Source organism: Balaenoptera musculus, chromosome 15 (genome assembly GCF_009873245.2).
Source record: "Balaenoptera musculus isolate JJ_BM4_2016_0621 chromosome 15, mBalMus1.pri.v3, whole genome shotgun sequence".
Classification (NCBI taxonomy): Eukaryota; Metazoa; Chordata; class Mammalia; order Artiodactyla; family Balaenopteridae; genus Balaenoptera; species Balaenoptera musculus.
The window spans coordinates 40,159,195-40,185,593 of NC_045799.1; the positions used below are offsets into that span (position 1 = coordinate 40,159,195).

General features: G+C 36.5%; 1 protein-coding gene across 7 annotated transcripts in view; it reads right to left on the minus strand.

Moving 5' to 3' along the window:
- Positions 1-26,399, minus strand: part of TASP1 (taspase 1) — a 316,660-nt gene that overhangs the window by 222,300 nt on the left and 67,961 nt on the right. For all 7 annotated transcript variants that reach the window (XR_005016636.1, XM_036827379.1, XM_036827380.1 and 4 more), the window contains one exon: positions 13,102-13,208. Coding sequence is in view for 6 of the 7 variants with exons in the window: in XM_036827379.1 (XP_036683274.1) it covers positions 13,102-13,208 (107 nt within the window). In the remaining variant the exon portion in view is untranslated. The remainder of the gene's footprint in view (positions 1-13,101; positions 13,209-26,399) is intronic.

Genomic DNA, 26,399 nt, shown 5'->3' on the forward strand with positions numbered 1-26,399 from the left:
TAATCCCTGCAGCTCTCACGGATGGTTTCATTCTTCTAGCACATACCAAATGGTATGATTTCCCTTTATTGTTTAATTCCTCTGGACCAAATGGGCAGGGCCTCTCTATTTACTCCTAAAGCCTACTTAAAAATCTGTATATAGATAGTACTCAATAAATGTTTGCTGGTGATAATGTTGAAGTCAAGGTAAAATAGGTACTGGAAAAAAACAAAAACAAAAACTGAAGAGCCCATGAGGCCATGACCTCCGGTAGAAACTCCACTCAAAGCCTGTGCACTCCTCAAGGTCACTTGCTAGTTCCTCATAACCTCAGGTGACACAAATCAATGGAGCAATGAAAATGGAGCACTGCCTATCCCTTGAGCAAACGACATACAATGACCACAGAAGAGATGGCAATGCTTGTAAAATAAAAATGCTCTCAACACAGGAAAAAAAAAAAAAAGCACAATCACAAGCATCATAGACTTGTCTTAGCTTGCAAGGCAATCCCCATTTCCATTCTGTCCCCTGTCCCTCCTCGGAAAATCACACCACCAAAATAAATAGGTGTTAGAAAATGGGTAGGAATTTTTGTCATGGTGAAGGTCTATTCTTTTTCCTAGAAAAAGACACATGGCCTAGGAGTACATTTGTAAAACAGGCATTTTTACCTGCATAACAGGAGAGGGACTTGGTCACGTTTCTGTAGATAGCTAGATGGGCACGCCCCCTTGTGGACACTTCTTGACTCACCTCTGGAATGGTCAGCTGCAACTGTGAGCTGTTTCTAAGAAATTATTTCCCATCATTTCCCTCACTTATTCAATAATATTATTATCAATAGTAATATTTCAGATAACCAAACTCTTCTTTCATTACATCCCCAAATATAAGCTTATTGTTAAAAGTGAGACATAGTTTTGAACTAATGTATGCTTGAAGCAAATAAAAGAAGATTCAAACTTATCTTGAAAGACCATAAGACTTACAATTAAAGAAAATAACACACTTTGCTCTCTCAAAATTAACATTAGAATCATTGACTGTAGATGTTTAAGTTAGTAATATTAATTGAGTAAAGGCATTGTTTCTAGGCACTGTGATAAGGATAAAAAAACAAAATGCTCATGCTTCCATATGCCTGCATAGATATGATAAAATAATCACACACCAATCTCAAAAAGTCAAAGGTAGTAGATAATTCAATTCAACAAGCATTTATTGAGTGCCCATTACACGTACTAAGTAGAAGAAAGGAATTGGTTTTGATCTGGGTGGCATTTGAGCTGGTCCTTAAAGAAGGACTTGGATTAGAATCTCAGTAGGTGGAGAAGTGGCTGGTATTCCATTATTAATTATCACTTATTCCACAAAGAGAAAGAGACATGAGCAAAAATTAGAAATAAGAACTTTCAGCAACTCCATGAAAAATCAAATACAGAAATGTAGTTGATAAGAGAAAAAAAGATTATTCCAGAAGAGAAATAATGGAAAAGTAGGCTGGGCTCAAGTTTCAAGAGGGTTCATAAAGTCAGTTCTAAAAACTTTGGGTTTTAATCTACAGATAGTAAAGATTCTATTAAAGTTTCTCTCAGAAGAAGGACAAGACCAATGAAGGTATTTTTAAGGAAATGTATCCTGGGATAATACACAGAATTAAAGAGGAATGGAAAAAGGCTAGAACCAGGGAAGCCAGTTACAAAGATACTGCAACCATCCAGCCATCAAGGTAAAAAGGTATAGACTTGAGGGTGGTAAATATATCAAAAAGAAGCAAGCAAAAACAAAACAAAACAAAAAATAGTGCCTGTATTCATTAAACCAATGTTTATTGAGTACTTATTATATGCCAAGCTGAGAAACCATGGCAACCAAAACAGATATAATCCCTGTCCTCCTGGAACCTGCACTCTAGGGAAAGAGAAAGACATCAAATAAGCACACTCAGAGAGGCAGCTGGAGCAGCACGACAGTTTAAGTGACAGGTGGGAGGGGGAGAGGCAATATTCCTGGGATCTGGAATCACAGGGACAAAGGACCTGACTCAGGCAGAATCTTGACAGTGTGACCCAGACTGAGAGTAAAAGAGCAAAAGCCTGAAAAGAAAGACAAGCACCTGCTCTTATCGAGTCCTGTGGGCTCTGTTAGGGGGCCTATACTTTATTCTTAAGAGCAGCTGGAAGTCACTGAAGAGTTTAAACAGGGTCATGACAAAATCAAATTGCACTTTTAAATGATTCCACAAATGCTGGGTATAGAACTGACTGGAAAGGCAAGAGCAGACGGTTGCGATGCTACTGCAGTCATCCAGGAGACAGTGATGAAGCTTGATTCTAGACATGCTGAGCTAAGGTATGACATGAAATGTATAATAAGCAACTGGAACAGTTCAGGGCCTGGAGAGGGGGTTGGTAATAAAAACTTAGATTCATCCATTCAAACACAGTTTCATTAAGTGGGCACTGTGTCAGGTACCTGTGGAAAATGACAATGACCTGGAGACAAATTCTGGAATAAGGAGAAAGGCAAAAAGAGCTCTATGGTACCTTCGGGAGAGCTAAATGAATAAGACTGGACATGAAGTTATTAACTGAATGCAATCATGTATATAAGTACTAACTCCTCTAGAACGTTCTATGTTCATTTAAGCAACGATTACTAAGCAGGTGCTTTTCTAGGCCCACTGTGACACATTAGGCAGAAAAAGCAATGAGTCTCAAATGCTGGCCCAATACCTCACACACCCCTGCAGATGTTCATCAGTATATTGCGAGTAGAGCCTAAAAATCGAATTTTACAACTACCCAGATGAAGATAATGGCCGGCCAGGTTTAGCATACACTAAAATAAAGGATCTCTCAATGAGAGGATCAAGAGGTTTGGACAAACTCCATGCTGCCAATGATAATATATTAGAGAATTATCAAGCTGGAAAGAATGATGGTAATCACTTGATCCAGCATGCTGACTTTACTGCTGAGGAAACTGAAGTCTAGAGAGACTCCATGTTTGCCCAAGGTCTCTGGACTAGTTAACAGCAAACCTAGACTAGAAATCCTGGTCTACTGTACCCCATTTCAGCCTGCCCTACTTCCTCCACTCCTCAAGTAATCCCAGCCCAGGTCTTGAATTCTGAATAGTTTCTGGCATCTGACTTTTTATTCAAAATGTTCTAGGCTGATTATGGAAGAGGTGGGCCAATCAGGCCTTTGAAAACTCCAGACAGTTTTCCTTCAACCTAATTAAGCAGTGGGTCTTATCTTCTGATCTTAAAACATCCTTGTTATTGATCCGTGTGTGTGTGTGTGTGTGTGTGTGTGTGTGTGTGTATACACATTTGTCTTCTCATGTATTGGTCTACTCTGCTGGCCTTATTAGCTACACATGTGTCAACACCACTACATCTGTGATGGGTCAACTCAGGTCATTAGTACATGGTGATATCATACGAGGACATATTTAAAAGTTCTGACTTAGAATCTGATGCTCTTAACATCATGGTCTGAGCCAATTCCCAGACAGGAAGACTTCTATCTGTAGCTCCAATGAAATTCCATTCACTGGAGACACTTCCTTTTAGGAAAGCTATAATATGGTGATTTGCACATTATATACAAGATCAGCTGAGATTATCCCAATGATAACGAAGGAATGCTCTTTTTTCCCCTCCATTGATTCTGTTAAACACCAAAATTTAGAGGAGGCTCTACAGAGCTGATGAATAGTAAAAGTGGAGGGAGGATTTACAAGTCTGAACATATGATGTCAACCTATAACAAGTCTGGAAAACCACAGGTTACTTCCCTTACAAAATAAAAACAGCAGTTAAGGTCTGTTAACAGATTTCTTGCCTCACTCTTATCTCACTTATAACTTTAAAACTCAGTATAAATTTAAGGCATAGCTTCGTAAGGGTTTAAGGAAGACTCGGGAAGAAATCCAACCTACTAGCTATTGAATCTTTATATGAGAACTTAGAAACTTTTTCTGAAACAGAAGGAAAAAAAAAAAAAATACTGCAACTGTCCAGCTATCAGGGGTTGAAAGTTCTGGATTTGGATAACTGATGAATTGACATAAAGTGTTGCAAACCATAGACATTTAAAGAAACCCCATGGTGGCGGGGGAATGAACTGGGAGATTGGGATTGACATATATACACAAATATGTATAAAATAGATAACTAATAAGAACCTGCTGTATAAAAAAAATAAATTAAATAAAATTCAAATCAAAAAAAAAAAAGACCAACTTCCAAGTTGAAAAAGAGGTTTAAAAAGAGTCTGCCTTCTGCCTATCGAACGTGTATCTCTCTAAATAAACTTGCTTTCATTTTAATTAATTAATTAAAATAAAAAGTGATTTAAGAAAATGGAAAAATAAATAAATAAACAAATAAACAAACCCCATCAAATTATATTGCAAAGGAATAATGGTCATCAGACTGTATAACCTACATAAATGCATGAGGTGGTGGTAATCTAGTAATGTAAGTATTTAAGTTACTGACCTACTGATTTACATGTTAAGTCTTATAGGCTTAATCAGTAATCAAGATAGTCTTAGGACAGGAAAATATAATTTTTAATATATTACTTACAATTCAAAGAAATAATTTCAAATGGAAGATAATCACTCCACAGGATGAATTTACAGTTTTATTAAAAAGAAAATACCCACAAATATATAAAGTATATTTCTTTATGTAAAAGAGAAGGCAAAGAAGTTTCTTACTTCTGTTTACTCATATACCTATGCTTTAACCATCTTTTTGAGAAACACGGAAAGACTCCAGATCAAGAAAATGTCTATAAAAGACTAATTACTCCTTCCTCTGCACATATAATACACAAAATGTACACAAGTACAAATAGAACAATCTGATGAAAACATGTTGTTTTTTGTGCATTTATTTCCTTTGATCTTAACCTACCTCTCACCCAAAAAATAACAGTGATTTAGTATGATACAGTTAAGCGTTTATATAATAATTTCAAGATGGTGGATAAAAGGGAAAAATGTTACCCACAATATACTTCAAAAGAATAGAATACATTTATGTGAAGCACACAACGCAAGGCCCAACATTTTCTTTCTGAAACATGTGGCCAATTTGATGTCCCTATGTGGTGGCTAAAGAACACAAAATTAAAAGTTGTAGAATCTCTTTAGAGTGGTTTTCAACACACAACACTGTATAAAGCATTGCAAGATTTTCTAAACTTGTTCATTAGAAATTGAAGAATGAAAGATTCACACAATGGAAAAGTCTAATTATCTTTCATTTCACCACCCTATACAAGTACTGCTTTACCTAAAAACCAATGAAATTAATTGAAAACTTAAATTACTTCATAAAAGTGGTGGGAGAAGGCAAAGAATTTCATGTACATCCAACTGTAAACTCTGTTATTAAAGAAAAAGACATGGAAACTATTTCGACAATATGCTTGTGAAAAATGAAAAGGAAAAAAAAGGCTTGAAACATCAAAAATGCCAAGATCAAACAATACCCCCAACCTCTTTTAATACTCTAAGAATAAAAGAGTCCCTTCTAGTAATATCCAGGGCTAGCTGTTTGAAACTGGTATTTATGAAATCTAGATTATCCTGTGCATTGGGTCTGTTTGTTTTCCCAAAGTATCTCCTCTTTGTAGCAACTCTTTCTGTTATATAACAAGGTTATGTAACAATTCAGTCAGTTCTGTAGCACGAGCTAAGAACCTCAATTGGCCGATGAGTTTATTAGCACTTCATTCCAAAAGAAAGTTTTCTTTTTCAAAAATGCTTAATACTAACACAACTACCTTTTACTTTTTGTATCAAAACAAAAGATAAACTTAAAACGTGTCATCACTTCATCACGTACACCACAAGAATTATTGATAAATATTCTAACAACAATGAGAGTCTGTGGCAATCCTGTCAGGGGAGAATGCAGATGCCCATGTGTGGGAACTACAAAGGACAGAGGAGCATGCTGAACCGCACCATTCCTTTTCACAAACACAGTTCTCGATTTGCCTAGCTCTGACACAGACAAACGTCAGTTACCACAGCTCAGTTAAATAATACCAGTCACTCAACAACCTGGTCCAAACTTCAATTACATGGTATAGTAACTGTGAGTAATTGCATAAAGTATAAACTTCACTACTAGGTCTTTAGTTCAAAGATCACTATGTAAACTATGTAAACGTTAGATGCCCATCATGATCAGTGACCGATCATGTCGTTTCACTCAACGTCTGTCACGGATGGGTCACCGTGCACAGACAGCTAAGTGTGTAGTTGTGTTACCTCCTTGTCTCCCAGTGATAAATCCACATGACATTTTACAAATATCGATAATCAAAATAGGGCACTAGCCAACTAAGATGAAAGTGAAGCAAAGAAACAAAAAGTGATAATGTTGGAAGTGCAATTCTAGTAAAAAATAAGTGACGTTATGGAAGAAATAACTGACTGTGGGAATTTTCAACACTGCCACCTTTCAAAAGACTCAAGATCTGCAGTCAGAGGAACTTACTGAAGACAAACCTGTCAACATAAATAAGGAATGTAGTTGTGACAAAAAGGATGAAGATGTCCCAGAAGAAGTGACACTGGCAAAAAAGATGACATGAAAGGAAAGCTGAGAGATACTGTACAACATGGAAAGAGCAAAGGATAAAATGTTGAAAGCTGATGCAAAATTAAAAAGAGTTTGACGATTCACCATGACATAAACAGATGCTCACTCCATATCATAACTTACATGACAGGAAAGCAAGCACTGTTCAAACTACTATTGATAAAGGGTTTTTTAGACAGAAAAAACCTACTTTAATTCTGATTTTTTAAATTAGTGTACTAAATAAATATTCATTTTAATTACTTTTTTGTTTGTTTCTCTACACATTTATAACCACCAGTAAAAGAGTTTTTAATGTTTTGACAAAAATGTTTAAAGGTCATGGAAAAAGTGTACTTTTTTGCCATTAAGATCCCTTTGCACAGTTCCGGTTTGCACAGTCATTTTTATGGTCCAGCACTACCATGCAAAGTGTGTACTATCTATACACAGCAAGGGAAAGAAAGAAGTAAAGAAAAATCCAGAACAGTTGGGTCTACCCAGATAGGGGAGTGGAACAGAGCATAAACAACTACTACTTTTATATTACACAGCACTACAGGTAAATAATAATCTTTTCGTTCTCCAGTATGTCTTCCCTCTAAGTCACACCAAAAAAGCATGGATGAAACAGATGTCAATTATTAAGAATAGACAGTTACTCAGAATTTATTCCTTATTTTTTAATATTGTATCTTAAAACCCATGTATTCTGAAAGTAAGGATAAAATGTGTTTTATTTGATTTATGGGGAGATTAGCTGCTTAACCCACTACTGGTTTGTAGCAACAAGGGACATATTAATTGTGCAGAAGAAGACGATAAAAAAAAGTTCTCCATTTACGCTACACACTGTAGATTACCTCCTTAATAACCACTCTCCTCCCCTTCCTTTGACAACAAAACAACTAATTCTGGGGGGGAAGACAATGTGTCTAGCAGCAAGCCATGAGCTATGAGATAGTAATGAGGAAAATCCACTTAATTTCCTAGGCTCCTTTGCAACTGGGAATAGCCATGTGACCAAACTGTGCCCCTTGTCCACTGCCCCCCAAAAAAACAACTAAAGAGAAATCTATTGAGAGAGATTCTGGACAACTTCTGCATCCCAGATAAAAAAGTGACAGACACATCTGGCACTAGTCTCCCCGCCCACACCCTCCATGGTCTCACCTTCTTCTCACCTTGAATGCAGATGTGACACCTAAAATTATAGGAGCCATATTCCATCCATAAGACAAAAGGCATGAGAGAAAAGGCCCAAGAGAAATCCCAGATATGTTGGCTCCAGCATCATTGGAAACCCAAGCTAATGAATGCTTGCAACCACCCACCTCCAGAATTTTTTATTATGAGGCAGAGGGCCAGGGAGCAGGGGGAAAAAATATGCATTTCCTAAGTCGCCATCAGGTTTTCTGTTGTTTGCAGCCAAAAGCATTCCATTAATTAACCATTCTTATTTTAAACTAAGTCAAATGTAAATGGTCAAAGACGAAGAAAAACAGAAATACTCTAATTAATTGAGGTAGCAAGCTGATTAAATATTCTTCTTGCTTTAATTCTGATTTCTATTAGTACTGTGATAATGTCTGGACAATCAATTACTTTTTTAAGAAAAACGAGCAATATCAATGCAACAAAAATTGCTAAATTTATTTACTTTATTTTCAGGCTTTAAAATATTTATTCTACTGTATACTCCTTTCAAGACAATATTTATCTCCTTCAGCACTGAGTAACAAAAAAGTGAACATTAGGAAAGTTACCAAAAACTCTATTCTTTTTATTATATTTATATACCCAACTCACAGCTTCTTTTATGTAGCCACAACACACAGTAGTTCCAGGCTTTAGTCAATGCTGGCTAACCAGAACTGTGCTGAAACTATACACACGGGACAGGGAGAAATAAACTAAATACAGGTTGATTTAGAAAATAGCTATTTGTCCTTTCCTGTCACATCTCCAAAAAATTGCTACACTTCCTCTCAAAAATTATAATTTTCTGCGCCATTGGCTCCTTATCTGGTGGTCTTTTCTTTCTCGGAGCATTTTTATTACCTTTGCCAAGGTTATACAGCAAACATCTGCAAAACAAAGCCTGTGGCCCGCATCCTTCCCTAAAGGCAGAAGCTGGGTCCTAGTCAAACACAGTGCTTTGTACACATTAAAGTTCATATATTCTGAATATTAAAAATATTTTCCTGTCATTTCAGGGGTCTAAAATACTCCATTTGAGTCATGCCTGAATTCCGCCTCTCCACCCACTACTAGTGACCTCCATTACCACCCTCCCTTTCTCCATTACAAGATTCCACCCAGAGTAGCACCCAGAGCAGCAGTTTCCCTTCTTTTTTGGCTGAGATGAAGGCAAACAATGGCAAAGGCAAAAACGATGGTGTCTCAGTCAGTGATAGTCACCAAGCACTTGAACATCCATTAACACATCTGTTCCTCCTAGCAGCCCTGCTACGGGAGCAGAATATCACTATTTTCAGTTAAAGATAAGGAAACTGAGCCTTCCTAGGTGAAATTACTCAGTGAATTCACAGAAGGTAACTGACAGTGGTACAGTGTCTTGACCCCATCTCCCCACCTCTCTCTCCCCACTCCACAGCAAAACTTCTCAAAAGAATTATCTCCACCCTGTTCTCCCTGATGGACCCACTCCACCTGCTCTACAATCCACCACGTCATGGAAACTGTCCTCATCCAGGTCCAAAGTCTCCAGGTGCCGAGTCCAGTGGCCAGTCCTCTGTCCTCCTACCTGTTTTGTCAGCAGCACTTGACCCAGGTGATGCCTGACTTTGAACGCTCCTCTCTGCTTCCCAGACACTCTCCTGGTGGCCCCTCTGCCCCACTGGCTGCTCCATCTTTCTCTTTTGCTGGTTTCTCCTCCTCCCAACGTAGACATGTTGGCCTGGCCCAGGGTGCAGTTTTCAGACCTCTATCTTCACTCACTACTACTAAGTGAGCTCATCTGGCCACGTGGATTCATATTCCTTTTGATGCCAATGATTGCCAAATGGGAATCTCCCTCCTGACCTACCCCTAAGCTTCAGATGCATATAACCAACTCCACAGTTAATCTTTCCTGCTGCCACATCCAGCTTTTTATTGCAAATCCTCTTAACCAGGTTGATAAGTGGTTGTTTAAATTTTTCACAAATTGAATATTCTCTGGGTGAAGGACAGAATCATAAAGAAGGACACATATTGTAAATATTTCCTTTTTATTTAAAACACAAAACCAATTCATTCATTTGCTAGCCAATCTTTTCATGTAAGACTTTCTCTGAATGTGAGCCCACATACAAATGTTCCATATCATCTTCCTATAACACCCTGGACTGTCCTATGATTTCAAGTTTTATTTTATCTAAAAGTAGAACAAGAATATAAATACACTAACAACACAATACAATCTGAATGCACAAAGCTTCTAGATTTTTACGATTTTTCTCAATCTTTTACAGCTGGTTTGCCCATACTTAACTCTACAGCAACTTTTTATAGACCCACTCTGCTTTTTCAAGTTAGTTTTCAAACAAACAACTCTCTCAGTTTGCAAGCAGACAACTCTCTTTTTAAGCTCAATATTCATCACTTTATGAGAGACGATGAATTATGATAAAGGATAAAATGATAAAAAACAATGAGCATAATGAAGCTCTTGGTGGCACAAAATTCAACTGAAAGGAGTAGAGGAACATAGCACACTAAAAGTGGTCTATTACCTTTGCATGTTTAGGGTGCCTTGGCATCAGATAATATGTTTTATCGTGAAAATGAAAAGCACTGGTTAATCTGAGTTCATTAAGGGAACATGGACTAAGAAAGTTCTTGATTTCCACTTCCCACCTCCATCACCTTGAAGCCATACTTTCTCCAGCTCCCTGCCCCACCTTAGTAAATGGCAATACACTATGACTAAACTAAAACTTTTAAATCCCCTCTCTATAAGGCATCAGTAATTCCTGTCTTTCTAGGAGCCCTTATAATATATCCTGGATATATTCACTTCTCTCCATCTCCATCCCTAACATCCACAGTCCATGTGGCACCATCTCCCAACTGTAATAACTTTGTAACTAATCTCCTCCCTTCTGTTTTTGCCTCCCCCTGTTCTCCATGTAGCAGCCAGAAAGAACTCTGTAAAATGTGAATAAGGCAGTGTTGCTTCTCTGCTTTTACAATAACTCATTATTCATGAAACAAAAGTGGAAACTCCTCAAGGAGCCGGCATCTACCTTCCTCTCCAGCTTCAGATCATACCATCTTCCTCTTGCCCACCCTGCTTTAGGCACAATGCCCCTCTTCTCCATTCCTCTGATATGCCAAGTCCCCACCAGGGCCACTGCACATGCAGTTCATTTTTCCTGGAACACTATTCCACTGACTTCTCATAAAACTCACTTCATATTTTTCAGATGTCGCCTCAAATGTTACACCCTCAGAGAGGTCTCTGTTGATCATCCTAACTAAAGGAGTCCTCTTTTGAGTCTCTCCTCCATCTCTCATATCCAAGTTACTTTGTATCATATCATCTTGTGCTTTTTTTTTCCTTTATATCAGTTATCAAACATGGTAATTATCTTACTTGATTGTACGTTTATATGTTTCTGTCTCTAGACGCTAAAATGTAAAATTTCATTAGAGCAGGAATTACCTCCATCCTGTTCACCACTGTTTTCTTAGTACCCAGCTCAGCACCGAGAGTAGCTGCTTAATAAATATTTTCTGAATAAAAAAATGAATCTTCTGAATAAGACCAGCTGAAGATATTCTCTATGAGGTCAACTGATATTTCTATGCATAAAAACCCTAAACTGATGTCCCTGAAAAAAAGACCTGTCTAAGAATGTTCATAGCAGCTTTATTCATAAAGTACAAACCTGGAAATGAACCAAATGTCCATCAATAGGAGAATGGATAAACAACTTACAGTAAATGGGAATATTATTCAGTAATAAAAAAGAATAAACCTGTGACACACTGTCTCAAAAACATTTTGTGAAAGAAACCAAATAGAAAAGAGTACATTCTGTATGATTCCAATTATATAAAGTTCAAGAGCAACACAAAACATCTATGGTGATAAAACTCAGAGCAGTGGTTACCTATAAAGGGTAGAGAATGGCTGAAAGGAAGTACAAAAGAACCAGATATGTTCTACATCTTGATAGGTAAATGGGTTACATGGGTATATATATATATATTTATAAAAATGATTAAATTGCTCACTGTATGCAAATTTTATCAGTTTTTTAAAAGAACAGAAGTCCTAAATTTGCTTACTCAGACATCACATGGGATGCAAAAACCGAAGAAACAGAACCACACTACTAGCCACTTTCACCAAGGTCTACCTACTCATTTGTTCATTTTCCTCCTAAATTTCTACTCTTCTCTGGCAGAAAAATAAAAAGGTTTGGACCAAAATGTTTGATTAATTGTCCCATGTGGCAACATACTGGAAAAATATCTATCACCATGAGAGAAGATTTAGTATGCATTCATAGGTGAATAAACCATATATAGCTATGACGGAAAGCATTAGCCAGTACATAAGCAATTATAGGACTAATCAATGAAGAATATTAACGAGATGCCAAGTTATATCAAATGACGATGTGACATGAGAACTCCATCATGAACTGTGTGCTAACGGACCTCTAAGCCATAGTTTGAGCATGAATGTTATGGTTTTTAATTTTTCTATCCCCCAAAACACCTAAGAAATGCCACACGCAGACTCATGATGGCACACAAATGCATGAAATGCAAACAAAGAAAATATAAGAAGAAGAAACAGAGACATGTAACTAGAATGTACAAAAAAACCTACATGAATCCAATATATACATTTCCTTGTAACACTCTATCCCCTAAACAGCCATGTTCATCCAGAGTTGCAAGGACCAAAACAGCAGCCACGAGCCACATGGAGCTACTGAGCACTTAAACTGTGGTGAGGACAGATGAGAAGCTAAATTTTTAATGTTATTACATTTTAATAAACTTTAATTTTAAAACAGAGTTTCAATTCAATTTCTGGGGAGTCTTAAGTATGTTTGTTATGTAACTTGTTATGTAAACCTACTTTTTCAACTGTTAACTTTATGGTATATAGATACAGACCATATTTCCAATGAAAATTTAATGTCATAATTGAGACGTGCTGTAAGTGTAAAATACATACTGCTTTTGGAAGACTTAATACAAAAAAAAAATAGACTAGCTCACTAGTAATATTTTTTCATTCATCACATTTTTGAAGTGATATTTTAGATTCACTGGTTTAAATAAAATAAGTCTTAAAATTAATTTCACCTGTTTCTTTTAATTTTTTTAAATGCAGCTACTGGAAAACTTAAAAAGTACATATGTGGCATGCATTATATTTCTACTGGGTTGTACTATTCTGAGGCTTATATATCTAAATGCAGACTAAATATATCATTATGATACATTAATTATTAATATTTCAAACACCTCCTGACCTTTTCACTTGATTGTCTTCTTTTCTTTAGTTGAATGAAATCTGTTTCCACCCTTTCTGCCAGCTCTAGTTTCCTCTTGTTTCTTTTAAATGCAGCTAAACTGAATCCTATAAAAGAAACATTAAAAATAACATTTGAAAAATATTAGGGCAATGGGGCAGATGAGATATCCTGAAGAGCCTTCTCAGGACAAAATCCTTGAGAATGTTGGATAAAGGGTTTTATAAAGTCTTTTCAGTGTACACTGAGGTGGGAGGGAATAAGAAAAATAACCTAAAGTAAAAAAATTAAGAAAAAGGTCAAATCCAGAGAGACAAGTGAGTTCTGAAGGTAGATGCTCTCCAGGAGTGTCTGCTAATGCATGCCATGGCCAGCTCTGGTTTTGAAGGTCTCTGTGCATAAGAGACAAGAGCTGAGACTTGGGACAATGCAGCAGGAGAAAACGTATTGGAGATCATCCACATAAAACGGGGGAACTCCAAAGGGTGATATGCCCAATGAAAGGGAAAACTAGAAAATGCCATAATATGCAAAGAATCAGGAAACTTGTAAGTCACAGCCTTGGCTATAAGCGTAAGAGAAGAAAAGTCCTGTTACACTTGGCTGGTTTGGGAAGGGGAGCTCTGTTTTGTCGGGGTGTGTGTGGGTGTGTGTACGCACATGTGTGTGCGCATGCGCGCACAAGGTGGGATGGGGCGGGGGCTGCTCTTGAAGAACAATTAGAATTATAAGAATAAAATACATATCTATATAACATTAAAGTATAAAAAAATATTTAAAAGTTCAGGCAGAATTAGGAGAATTTGTATTACCTATGTGGCCTGAAAAACACAAAAAACCAAAAATGATCTTGGTGAGGTAATGCTTCAAAAACCCATTAAACGCAAATGCAAATACTCCCTGGGAAAACCCACCTTAACTCACCCAGACCTCAAAGAATTCCCATGTTCCAATTAATATGAGCCCATAGTTAAAAAAACAGTTCATAAAAGGAATGAGAAATAAATCACCAAGAATGAAAAAATAAGTCAGCCAAACATCAGAAAGTATAATCCAACCGGCAAAGACCTCAGATACTAGGGTAATCATATATAGACTATAAAACATGTTTATGCTCACAGACATAAAAAAAAGATATTGAAAATATAACTAAGGAAGAAAGATGATAACATTCCCAGGCAGACTTGAAGAAGAACCAAATAGAACTTCTAAAAATAAAAAATACAATAACTGGAATTTTAGGATTTGATATACAGATTTAAACAATTAGATTCAGCTGACAAGAGAAATTACAAACTGGAATATAACACTGAAAAGATTACCAAAGTTTTCTGATAATGGCAGACTAAATTCTTAAGAGCAATTCTCCCACCAAATATTATCAAAAATATTGGATAAAATATTAAAAATACCACCTTAAAAGCATTAAAAACCTTATAAAAAGTATCGAGCTTTTCTGAGGGTAAACTGAAGACTAAAGCTATTATTATTGCACTGTGAGCATTTGCCAACACTTGCGCACTTGAATTTGATTCCGTGGCATCAAGGAGAGGCATAAGTCAAACCCAGAGCCCATTAAAGGTGGGAGTTTCATAGGAGACACTTCCCACAGCAAGCTAGGGATTGAAAGGGCCAACATCCCCACAGGAAGGGTGAGCTAGAACCAAGCAAGTCCACCCCTACCCTCTACCCCAATACCAAGTGCATTTAGGCAAGGTGGTTATCTTCAATGCACTGAAAGGAAATATCTGCTCACCCAGAACACTATATCCAGTAAAATTAACCTTCAAAAATGAAGGTGAAATAAAAATAGTTTCAGGTGAACAAGAATGAGCAAATTCATCACCAGCAAGACCTGTACTAATGAAAATATTAAAGGGTGTTCTTCAGTAACAGGCAAAATAATACAAAGTGAAAGCTCAAAGACAAAAAAGAAAAAAAAAAGGTAGGGGAGAGGGGTGGGGAATTAAGTGCAAAGAAAAGAATATATGTGCAGGCAAATCTAAATGAAAATTGACTGCAGTAAAACAATAATTAAAGTGTCACGGTGTTTTTAAGTGCATATTAATTTTTCCCACATTGATGTAAATTAATCAAAATAACAGTGGGAAAATAACAAAGATACTCTAACATATTACCTTTAAGATTAATCAAGAAAATTTTAAATAAGGAAAAACAAATATGTTAGGAAAATTAGGTGGAAAAGGAACCAGAGTTGCCCTCAAGACCAAGTCTAAGAACAATAGTGTAGTAATGGACAAAAAAGAAGTAATGGAACTGACCAACAAGTTTAGAAACAAACTCATGTATATCCTAATAGAATTTGAGAATAACACTGCTTTTTCATACCAGTGGGAAATCTATATGTTATTCAGTAAACTTTCTTGGCACAATACATTACCTATTTGGGGAAAAAAACACAAATTAAATTCCTACCACACGCTACACACAAAACTGAAACCTTATAAGTATTAATGATTTAAACATATAAAATCTAAAAAAAGAAGTCCAAAAAGATTAAGCCATCACACAGTAGGCATAAATACCAGTCTTTTTATATCAGTCTTTTTTGAGAGAGACTTTATTTTTTATTTTTACTCGTTTTAACATTAAAGTAGAATATTTTACATTGAATGTTATCAAAGCCAGAATCCATCAAAAGGATGGTTCATTGATAAAACCACATAAAATTTAAAATGTCTACAAGGCAAAAGACATCATATGCAAAGGTAAATGATAAATGGCATCTTTTTAAATTTTAAAGTATATGCAAATAGTTACAGATAGGATTAATAACCTTGAATCAGAATAGTCTGATATAAAATTAATAAGTTGGAGCTAGAGGGAAGATGGCAGAGTAAGAAGCACCAGGAATCTGTCTCCCCCCCTAGACAACAACTGGCCTGCTAGAATCTGTCTAATGTAAGTATTATACAACTCTGGAGTCTATTAAAGAGGAAGGTTTCCAGGGGAAAGCTACATTGTAAACTGTGGTTAATCTGGGTCAACTTCAGCTCTTCGCACAGTAGCCTCCCCACACTCCATCCCCAACCCTGTGGCAGGCAGCTGGGCATACACTCCTAGAGCAGCTTGCACATAGCTTGTGAGAGTCAGGGTGGGTAATAAAGACCCTCTCCTCCAAATACCAGAATCTGGGCTCTGCTTGCTGGTTCTGGTCACAGAGGTACAGACTCAGAGGCAGACAGCCATTGTTGCAATGCCTCTCCCTCCAGCTGAAGTGACCTCCAGGGAATTTAAAAGGCTAGTCCTTGTCTCCCTTTTTGGAGACAGACATTTAAGGAGATATACAAATGGCCAAAACGCACATGAAAAGATACTCAACAGCATAATCATTAGGTAAATGAAAACTGAGATAACAAGATACCACCTCATACCCATTAGGATGGCTATTACCAAACAAACAAACAAAAAACAAAATAACAAGTGTTGATGAGGGTGTGGAGAAATTGGAACCTTTGTGCACTATTACTGGGAATTTAAAATGGTGTAGCTGCAATGGAAAAGAGTACAGTGGTTCTTCAAAAAATTAAAAACATAATTACCATATAATCCAGCAATTTCACTTCTGGGTACCCAAAAGAATTGAAACAGATATTTGTACACCTGTGTTCATAGCAGCATTATGTGTAATAGCCAAAAGTTGGAAACAACTCAAGTTGCTTCAACCCATTCAATGTATAAATGATAAACAAAATGTAGTATATACATACAATGGAATATTACTCAGCCTTAAAAAGAAATTCTGACACATGCTACAACATGGATGAACCTTGAGGACATCATGCTAAGTGAAACAGGCCTGTCACGAAAGAAAAAAAAAATGTATGATTCCACTTATAAGAGGTACCCAGAGTAGTCAAATTCATAGGGACAGAACTAAGAATGGTGGTTGCCAAGGGCCAGGTGGAAGGAAACAAGGAGTTAGTGTTTAATGAGTACAGAGTTTCAGTTTCTCAAGATGAAAAGGATTTTGCAGATGGATGGTAGTCATAGTTATACAATGTAAATTATACTTAAAGCTACTGAAATGTACCATTAAAAATGTTTAAGATGGTAAATTTTACATTGTGTATTTTACCGAAATTTTTTTAAATGCACATGAATATTTATTTATAGCAGCATTATTTATTATAGCCCCAAACTGGAAATAACCCAGATGCCTTTCAATGGATAAATGATTAAACAAACAGTGGTACATCCACTGTTTAGCAATAAGATGGTACAAGCTATTGATAAGAACAACCACCTGGATGAATCTCAAGAGAATTATACTAAGTGATAAAAAGCCAATTCATACCCTATATGATACCATTTATATAACATTTTTGAAATGACAAAATTATACAAACGGAGAATAGATTAGTAACTGCCAGGTGTCAAGGAAGGGGTGAAGGTTGGAGGTGAGTGGGTGAGACTATAAAAGGGCAACATGAGAGATCCCTGTGGTGATAAAAGTGTTGTGTATCTTGACTGTCAATACTATCCTGAATGTGATATTGTACTGTAGTTTGGCAAGATGTTCCCATTGGTGGAAACTGGGCAAAGGGCACATAGAATCTCTCTGTTGTATTTCTTAGGATTGCATGTGAATTTATAAGTACTTCAAAATAAAAAAATTGAAACAGCATAACTGGCCATATTAACTAGCCATGTGAAATTAAGTGTTGATATATCATATACCAGTTATGATAAAACTCTACAATTACAAAGTATGTTTAATATCATGTCTTTCAAAGTACCTTACACAAAGGCAGAAAAACTGTAAGAACACAATCTAGCCAATAGAAAAGAAGAAAATAGGATTCCTTGTGGTGGAATCACGCCCATAAATTGAAAGAATAGAATAACATCCTTAATCTACTCTTTACTTAATTTCAAGATGTATCCCAGGTCCAATCAAAGCATAAAACAGCTGAAAATTAAGGAACAGATGGTAGCAACTTTGTAGCACAAACTATTTAAGGTTGTCCTTTACCAAAGGAAAACAAAATTACTTTCCTTTCAATTTCAACTTTAATGAATTTTCTGGAAGAATTCAAAAGAATGTACACATTCTATCTCAGACATTCTGAAAACTGAATGCGCATTGAAATTACCTACAAAACTTTAAAAACTACAGATGCCTGGGTCCCATCTACAGAGTTGCTGTTTTCATTGATTTTGAGTGCAGCCAGGGCTTCTGAATTTTTCAAAGCTCCCCAGTGACTCTGATGTGCAGCCAAAGTAGAAAACCACTGCTCTACTGGTTACACCTAACTCCAGATACGATCAATCACTAAAATCATCTTATTAGTCAGTGCTAAAGTGCTAAGCCTATTAAATTCTGATGAAATCATATCACCAAGATCATTTTCACATCCAACATATTAATAACAGTGAGAATGATATTAATAGTCAACGTCTGAGTGTTTCTATGCACCAACAATTGGAGTAAGAATTCTTGATACATTACCTCAAGGAATCACAATGTCTCCATGAGAAAAGTGTCTTGGAGGTAACTTGCCCCTGGTCACATAAAGGCCTCTAAAGTCTGTGCTCTGAGCTACTATGTGGTCATCAATGGCACCAACTATACAAAGCCAGACTTCTCAAAAGTAGACAGCAAACCTCTTAGGAATCTGGCAATAGCCAGCAAAACAGTAAATGCACATCCTCTATGAGTCAGCAATTCTACTTCCAACTATCTACCCCAATAGAACACGTATATATTAAGTGATGTGTACAAGAATATTCATGGAATTATCAATGTTAATGGCAAAATCTAGAATCAACCTGAATGCCTACCAATAAAGAAACAGCTAAATAAATATGGTAAAATGCTATTCAACAGTTTAAAAATTAATTCATCTATATATATCAACATGGACAGATTTCAAAATACATCTTGCTGCATTACAAAAAATATTTTTAAAAGCCATGTTATAATACAACTTATCTACAAACTTACTAAAGATACTACAGTATGATACCATTTATCTACTTAAAAAAGAATATTGGGGCTTCCCTGGTGGTGCAGTGGTTGAGAATCCGCCTGCCAATGCAGGGGACGCGGGTTCGGGCCCTGGTCTGGGAGGATCCCACATGCCGCGGAGCAACCGGGCCTGTAAGCCACAACTACTGAGCCTGCGCCTCTGGAGCCTGTGCTCCACAACAAGAGAGGCCGCGATAGTGAGAGGCCTGTGCACCGCGAAGAAGAGTGGCCCCCGCTTGCCGCAACTAGAGAAGGCCCTCGCACAGAAACGAAGACCCAACACAGCCAAAAATAAATAAATAAATAAATAAATAAATAAATAAATAAATAAATAAATAAATAAATAAAAGTGAAATTCTAAAAAAAAAAAGAATACTATGTATTCTTTTCCAACTATATATGTTGGAATACTATATATTCCAACATTTCTGTTGGAACAGAGAGAAGCAAATCAAACAAGTAACTGTGGTTATCAGACTGAGCAGGAGACTGGGATTGGGAATGGAAGTAAAAAGGAAGACCAGGTTTATGTAGAATGCTTCAGTATTTAAGAAGATAACTTGGACTTTCTTGGTGGCACAGTGGTTAAGAATCCGCCTGCCAATGCAGGGGACACGGGTTCGAGCCCTGGTCCGGGAAGATCCCACATGCCGCGGAGTAACTAAGCCTGTGCGCCACAACTGCTGAGCCCGCGTGCCACAACTACTGAAGCCCGTACGCCTAGAGCCCATGTTCCGCAACAAGAGAAGCCACTGCAATGAGAAGCCTGCGCACCACAACAAAGAGTAGCCCCCACTCGCCGCAACTAGAGAGAAAGCCCACACACAGCAACGAAGACCCAACACAGCCAAAAATAAATAAATAAATAAATTTATTAAAAAAAAAGAAGATAACTTATTCCTCTACCACACAATTAAAAAGTAATAAATACAATGGTTAGACACATTTATTAATTTATATTATTTTTATTATGATATTTGTTAATAGTACACATTTACAAAACATCAGTTCCAGCTCCTGGTAATGAAAGAATAGCTTATATGAGACTAACCTACAGACCAATAATAATTACAAACTCTGGGCAGAAGTTTCAAACTAAAAAAAAAAAGCCTATTTGAAGGCAAGTGACCAAAAGCTGGCAGAAATAGGAGAGGATTCAACCACTGAAAGAAAAGAAACACACTGTGTGAGATCCAAATTCAAACAGCTTTCCCCATGAGGCACTCCCCACTCTGTGAGATACACAGAAAATAGAGCTCAGGTAGAAAACTACAGTCTTATTGGCCTGAGATGAAGGAGTCCGGGGCTACTGAAGCCACTGGAAAGTAAGGGAGGAATCCTGGAAAGGAGAAATCCACAAAAAAGGAAGCCCAAAAATCTATGTAAAAGTCCCCTCAAATCCTGAATGAGTCCTTAACTGTTCATACAGGATGCAAGATTCTGTAAAGTCCACTGAGGAAAATAACAGCTGAAAAGTGAACAGATGTTTTAGTAAATACCCACTGTAGGAGAGACAAAATTTAAAGTTTGAGACTTTCCACTGAAACCCCAAAAAGGCCATATCTCAGGAATAAAGACCACAAACTAGTACTAAGAGACAACTCTGGGATTAAGAAAAAAACTGAAATAGACTCACTTTAACAAAGCCAGGCTGTGACAATATCAAGGTGAACTGCAAATAATTTAATTACATGTTAGAACAAACTCAACATCATTCAAAGGATGATAACAAATCATAGTCTCTAAAATGTATCATCCACAATGCTCAAGGTGTAATTTTTTTTAAAAGATTGAGACATGCAACTAAACAGGAAAGTGTGACCAAGGTCAAGAAAAAAAAAATCTATCAATAGAAACTGACCCACAGGTTACCTAGATTTTAGAATTAGCAGTCAAAGATTTCAAAATAACAATGATAAATATGCCAACAATGGATATAATGGGTGAAGACATGGGAAATTTCAAGACAAAGATGAAGGCTGTTTTTTTTAATGGAAACTTTAAAACTGAAAACATAATATTTTATATTTTTTAAATCATAACATCAGATTAATATCAAATTAGATACTGCAGGAGGAAAGATCAATAAACTCAAAGACCAATTCAACAGAAATCAAACAAATAGAAGTGTGATGGTTAATTTTATTTGACAACTTGACTGGGCCAGAGAGTGCCCAGATATTGGTCAAGCTTTATTCTAGGTGTGTCTGTGAGGGTATGTTTGATAAGGTTGAGATTTACATTTAAATTGATAGACGGAGTAAAGCAGATTGCCCTCCCTATGTAAGTGGACCTCATCCAATCAGCTCAAGGCCTTAATAGAACAAAAATGCAGACTCTCCCCGAGTCAGAGAAAATTCCTCTTGCCTGACTGCCTTTCAACTAGAACATCAACTTTTTCCTGCCTTCATACTTGATCTGAAACATTAGCTGTTCCTGGGTCTCAAGCCTGCCAGCCTTCACACTGGAACTATACAATTGACCCTCCCAGTTTTCAGGCCTTTGAACTTGGATTGAAACTACCCCATTGGCTCTCCTGGTCTCCAGCTTGCTGACTGACCCTGCATATCTTGGGACTTGTCAGCCTCCATAATTGCTTGTCAGCCTCCATGATTGCCAATTCTTTATAATATCTCTTTAGATAGATAGATGATAGATAGATAAGTATCTTATTGGTTCTGTCTCTATGGAGAATCCTGACTACTACAGAAAGCACAGAGAACAAAGACTGAAAAAAATCAGAGCCTCAGGAACACATGACAGTATCAAATGTTTTAATATAAGTGAAATCGAAGTCCTAGAAACAGATGAGGGAGAGCACGAAGCAGAGAGTCCAATAGTTTTCCTAATTTGATTAAAAACTGAACCCTCAGATTCAACAGGCACAATAAAACTAGCACAAAGGAAACCATACCTAGGTGAAAACAAATAGAAAGAACAATTTTTAAAAAACAGAGAAAAAAGAAGACACATTACACACAAGGAAGCAATAATAATCATGTCTAACTTCCTAGCAGAAACAATGGAATCCAGAATATAATGGAATAACATCTTTAAAAGTGCTAAAAGGATACAATGGAATATTATTCAGCTATAAGAAGGAAATTCTGATACATGCTACAACATACATGAAAACATGCTAAGTGAAATAATCCAGACACAAATGACAAATATTATGTGATTCCACTTAGAGGAGGGACCTAGAACAGGCAAATTCATAGACAAAGAAAGCAGAATAAAGGTTACCAGGGACAGGCAAGAGGGGGATGGGTAATCACTGTTTAATGGGTACAGAGTTTCTGTTTGGGTTGAGGAAAAAATAGAAATGGATAGTGGCGATGGTTAATCAACACTATGAATGTATTTAGTACCACTGAATTATACACTTAAAAATTGTTAAAATGGTAAATTTTATGTTATGAATATTTTACCACAATAAAAAAAGAAAAAAAGTGCTAAAAGGAAAAAACCTGCCAACCTAGAAGTCTATATCCAACAAAAATGTCTTTTCAAAGTAAAAGCAAAATAAGGATGTTTTTCAGATAATGAAAGCTGAGAAAAGTTTTCACCACTACATCTACCACATTACCAGAAAATCTGTAGCATTCCAGGCTGAAGGAAAAGATGCCAGAAAGAAATTCAAATCTACATATAGGAATGAAATATGTAAGTACATGTGAAAATGTGTAATAAACTTAGAATAAACCTTAGAAAGACATTCTAAAAGCTGAAGGGGAATAAAAACCTACAAATTATGCCCCCCAAAAGGTAATCAAGTATAAAACATTATCATTAACCAGCACCAACATACCATTTTATTTCTATTGAGGATTAAACAAATGGCTGAGTATAAAATGGTATTTAAAATTTTTTTAATCTAAATAATAGTTATAATTTCTCCTTTTAAATTCCCCATAGGTCAGAGCCATTCTTTTTTGAAGAAAAAAAGAATATATCACTTAACTTTCAAACGCTTTATTCAGAGAACATTTCTTGTTGATTGGTTTATATAAGTCATAAAAAAAAATCTATGGCACAATATGTTTTTCTTATTACAAGTATAAAAAATAGTCAAAAATAATTTTTCCATCCTGAAAAAAAATCTAGTACTATTTTCTAACACATTTTTATATAAATGTTCTGAAGTAAAATTGGCAGACTGAATGCACGAATTCATCTCCATGCCCTACTAAAACTTTACCAAAAAGAAATTTAAGTGGGGGAAAAGACTGACATACACAAGGGGTGATTATAATGAGAAGGGAGATACCAACAGTTTTAGAACATAGAAAGCAAGTAGACAAACAGTAACTAATTGAGCAGAGGAAGATGAACCCCAATGCCCACTAGCCAAGACATCACAAAGCAAACTAATCTCGGCCAAAGTAAACTAATTCCTGCCAAAGAAACATCAAGAGAGCTCAAAGTAGAAAGCACCTGGTGTCTCTGAAAGCCAGGTTGACACTAAAAACAGGAGAATGGGCAGAAAATGTCAATAAGGAACATGTAGATGTCCAAATCCCCTCCTTGTGCTTGCAGAAAACGTGAAGAGGCTGAACTAGATGGGCGCCAAATTAGCAGACACCAAGCACATCTGGGAGCAGGTACGGGGCTCTACTTAAAACTGAGTTTGACATAAAAGTCTGATAAAGGCACCGTGACACCTCCAGCCTCTTCCCTTGTTCTGTACCAGAATACTGGCTATTACCTTGCCAGAGCTGGGAAGATTTCTCTGTCTAATCCAAAAGAAAAATGCATAGAGAAATGATCAACGCCTCCCCTCTTGAGGTCAAACAGACCTGCCCTCACACACAAAGCTGCCAACAGGTCTTTAGGTAACTCACTCATGAATATGAAAACTGCAGAGGGTCACTAGATAGTTGAGGAAATTAGCTAACATGTATTAGGGTCTGAAACGAACACAAAGTAAGACAGAGGAAGCAGAAACAGTGGATAAGAACAAGTTTTAAACCATAATATCCTAAGAGAGAGAGTAAAAATACTGAGTTCATGAAACAAAACCCCATGTTTTAAAAGTATTAATCACAGATGAATCTCTAGAAATTAAAAATATGAAAACCAAAATTATAAATTCATTAGAAGTAGAAGATTTGGAAGATAAAATTGAAGAAACTTCCCAGAAAGCAGGACAAAAGACAGAGATTTTTAAAAGGAGAAAAAGTAACTTTTGAAAATGATACATGGGATTAGAGTGCAAGATCCAACATCTAATTCAAAGAAATTAGAAAAATATAACAGAGGAGAGATAGGGCGAGAGATTATTATACAAATTTTTTAAAATTTCCCCAAAGCACATGGATTTCCAGATGGAGAGTCCAAAAGAGTACCCAGTATAATAAGTAAAAAAAGACCCAGCCCAAGATTATCATTGAGGTAATAAGACCACTGAAATAAGAACTTCCTTCCAAAGAGGCAAAAGACACCACAAAAAACTGGGAATCAAAGTGCCAGCGGACTGCATAATAGCAAGACTGGAAATCAGAAGACAGAGCAATTTCTTCAGAAACCAAGGCGAAAGTGATTTCCCACCTTACATATACCAAATGAGGGAGTAAAACAAGAAAAAAAAAAAAAAAGACATTCAGAAACAGACAATTTGATACTGGAAAGAGGAAAAGGGAATTCCAAAGTGATGGGGAGGTGAAGACCAGATGACAGCTGCACAGCAGGCCTACTGAGCACCCACTCTAGACTCAGGTTGCCAGGTGGCCTGCCTCCAAGGAAAAACAAGATGGAATTGGCAGATGAGCTGATTTGTGTGCCTGATATAAGAGCTCCACAGCAAGTTCCACTGGGGAGACTCTAAGGCAGCGTTAGTGGCGGCGAGGGTGAGGATCCAGGACTCTCACACTCCCTGCCTCCCTGCACACACGCATTTCTCCTCCTTCCAGCCTCTCAATATTACAACTTGCAGCAGTATGGAATTCATTTTGAATATAATGTTACTAAGAGCTGGTCCTTACTAGACACTTGCTATGATAAATAATCATCTCTTTTTTATACAACTTGGTTTCCTTGGAGCTAATGATTCCTCACTTTTTCATTTGATTATTTAAATTACATTCATAGATTACTTGATAAAAATTTTAAAAACAAGTAGTATATGTTTTTACTATTTTTTTATGCATAAATACATAGCCATGATTTCTTTTTTAAGATAGACATATAAAACACACATATATACATATGTATAACCTCTTTTTTCACTTTTTTAAGTCATTATTAGATTTAATCATTATCAGTCTTTATAACAATTTCCAGTTACTTCATAACATTTCATTATAAGACCATGTGATAGTTTACTCACGTTCCTCTGTGTTGGACATAAGTCTTTTTCAAATTTTTTAATAATCTTTTTTTATGTTTTTCTTTTTTTCCCTTTTTTTATTGAAGTAGTTGATGTACAATATTATATAAGTCACAGGTATACAATATAGTGATTTCACAATTTTTTAAAGGTTATACTCCATTTATAGTTACAATAAAAATTGGCTATATTCCCCGTGTTGTACAATATATCCTTGTAGCTTATTTTATATATAATAGAATTTTTTTTACATTCTTAACAATGATCACTGAGTACCCTTCTACATAAATCTATGCCTATATCTCTAATGACAAGTTCCGAGAAGCAGAATGGGTTTAACGCTTTTGATCTATACTACTTAGCTGTCCTCCAAAATTTCTGCCAATCTACATTTGTACCTACAGTGTATTATGTTCATTTTACCACACACTTACCAGCAGTAATACAATATTTTTTAACTCTTTCACCAAGTGAGCGGGAACAGATTTAACATGTACTCATCTTAATTTGAATGTCCCTATTAGTTATGTTATATTATCTATTTATGACTTTTGACCTTTTTCTATTGGGGTATCACATGTATTCGTGTGACTTTTAATCTGGCAAAACTCTTCATAGATTAAGCACATGTATCCCATTGTCATAGTTATGATAAGTGTTTTTTCAGTCTTAACTCTTCTGCAGTCACACTTTTGTTCTTCCTTCTCATACACTTGGTACCTAGATAGGCTTTCCTCAGCTCATCCTTGAGTAGTGCTACAACTACTGAAGCCTGTGCACCTAGAACCCATGCTCCGCAACAAGAGAAGACACCACAATGAAAAGCCTGCGCACCGCAATGAAGAGTAGCCCAAGCTCGCCGCAACTAGAGAAAGCCCACGCACAGCAATGAAGACCCAATGCAGCCAAAAAATTTTTAAAAAGCATGAGAAAGCAGGAGTGGGGGGATCTCAAGAATATAAAGGTGGCTTAAAATCA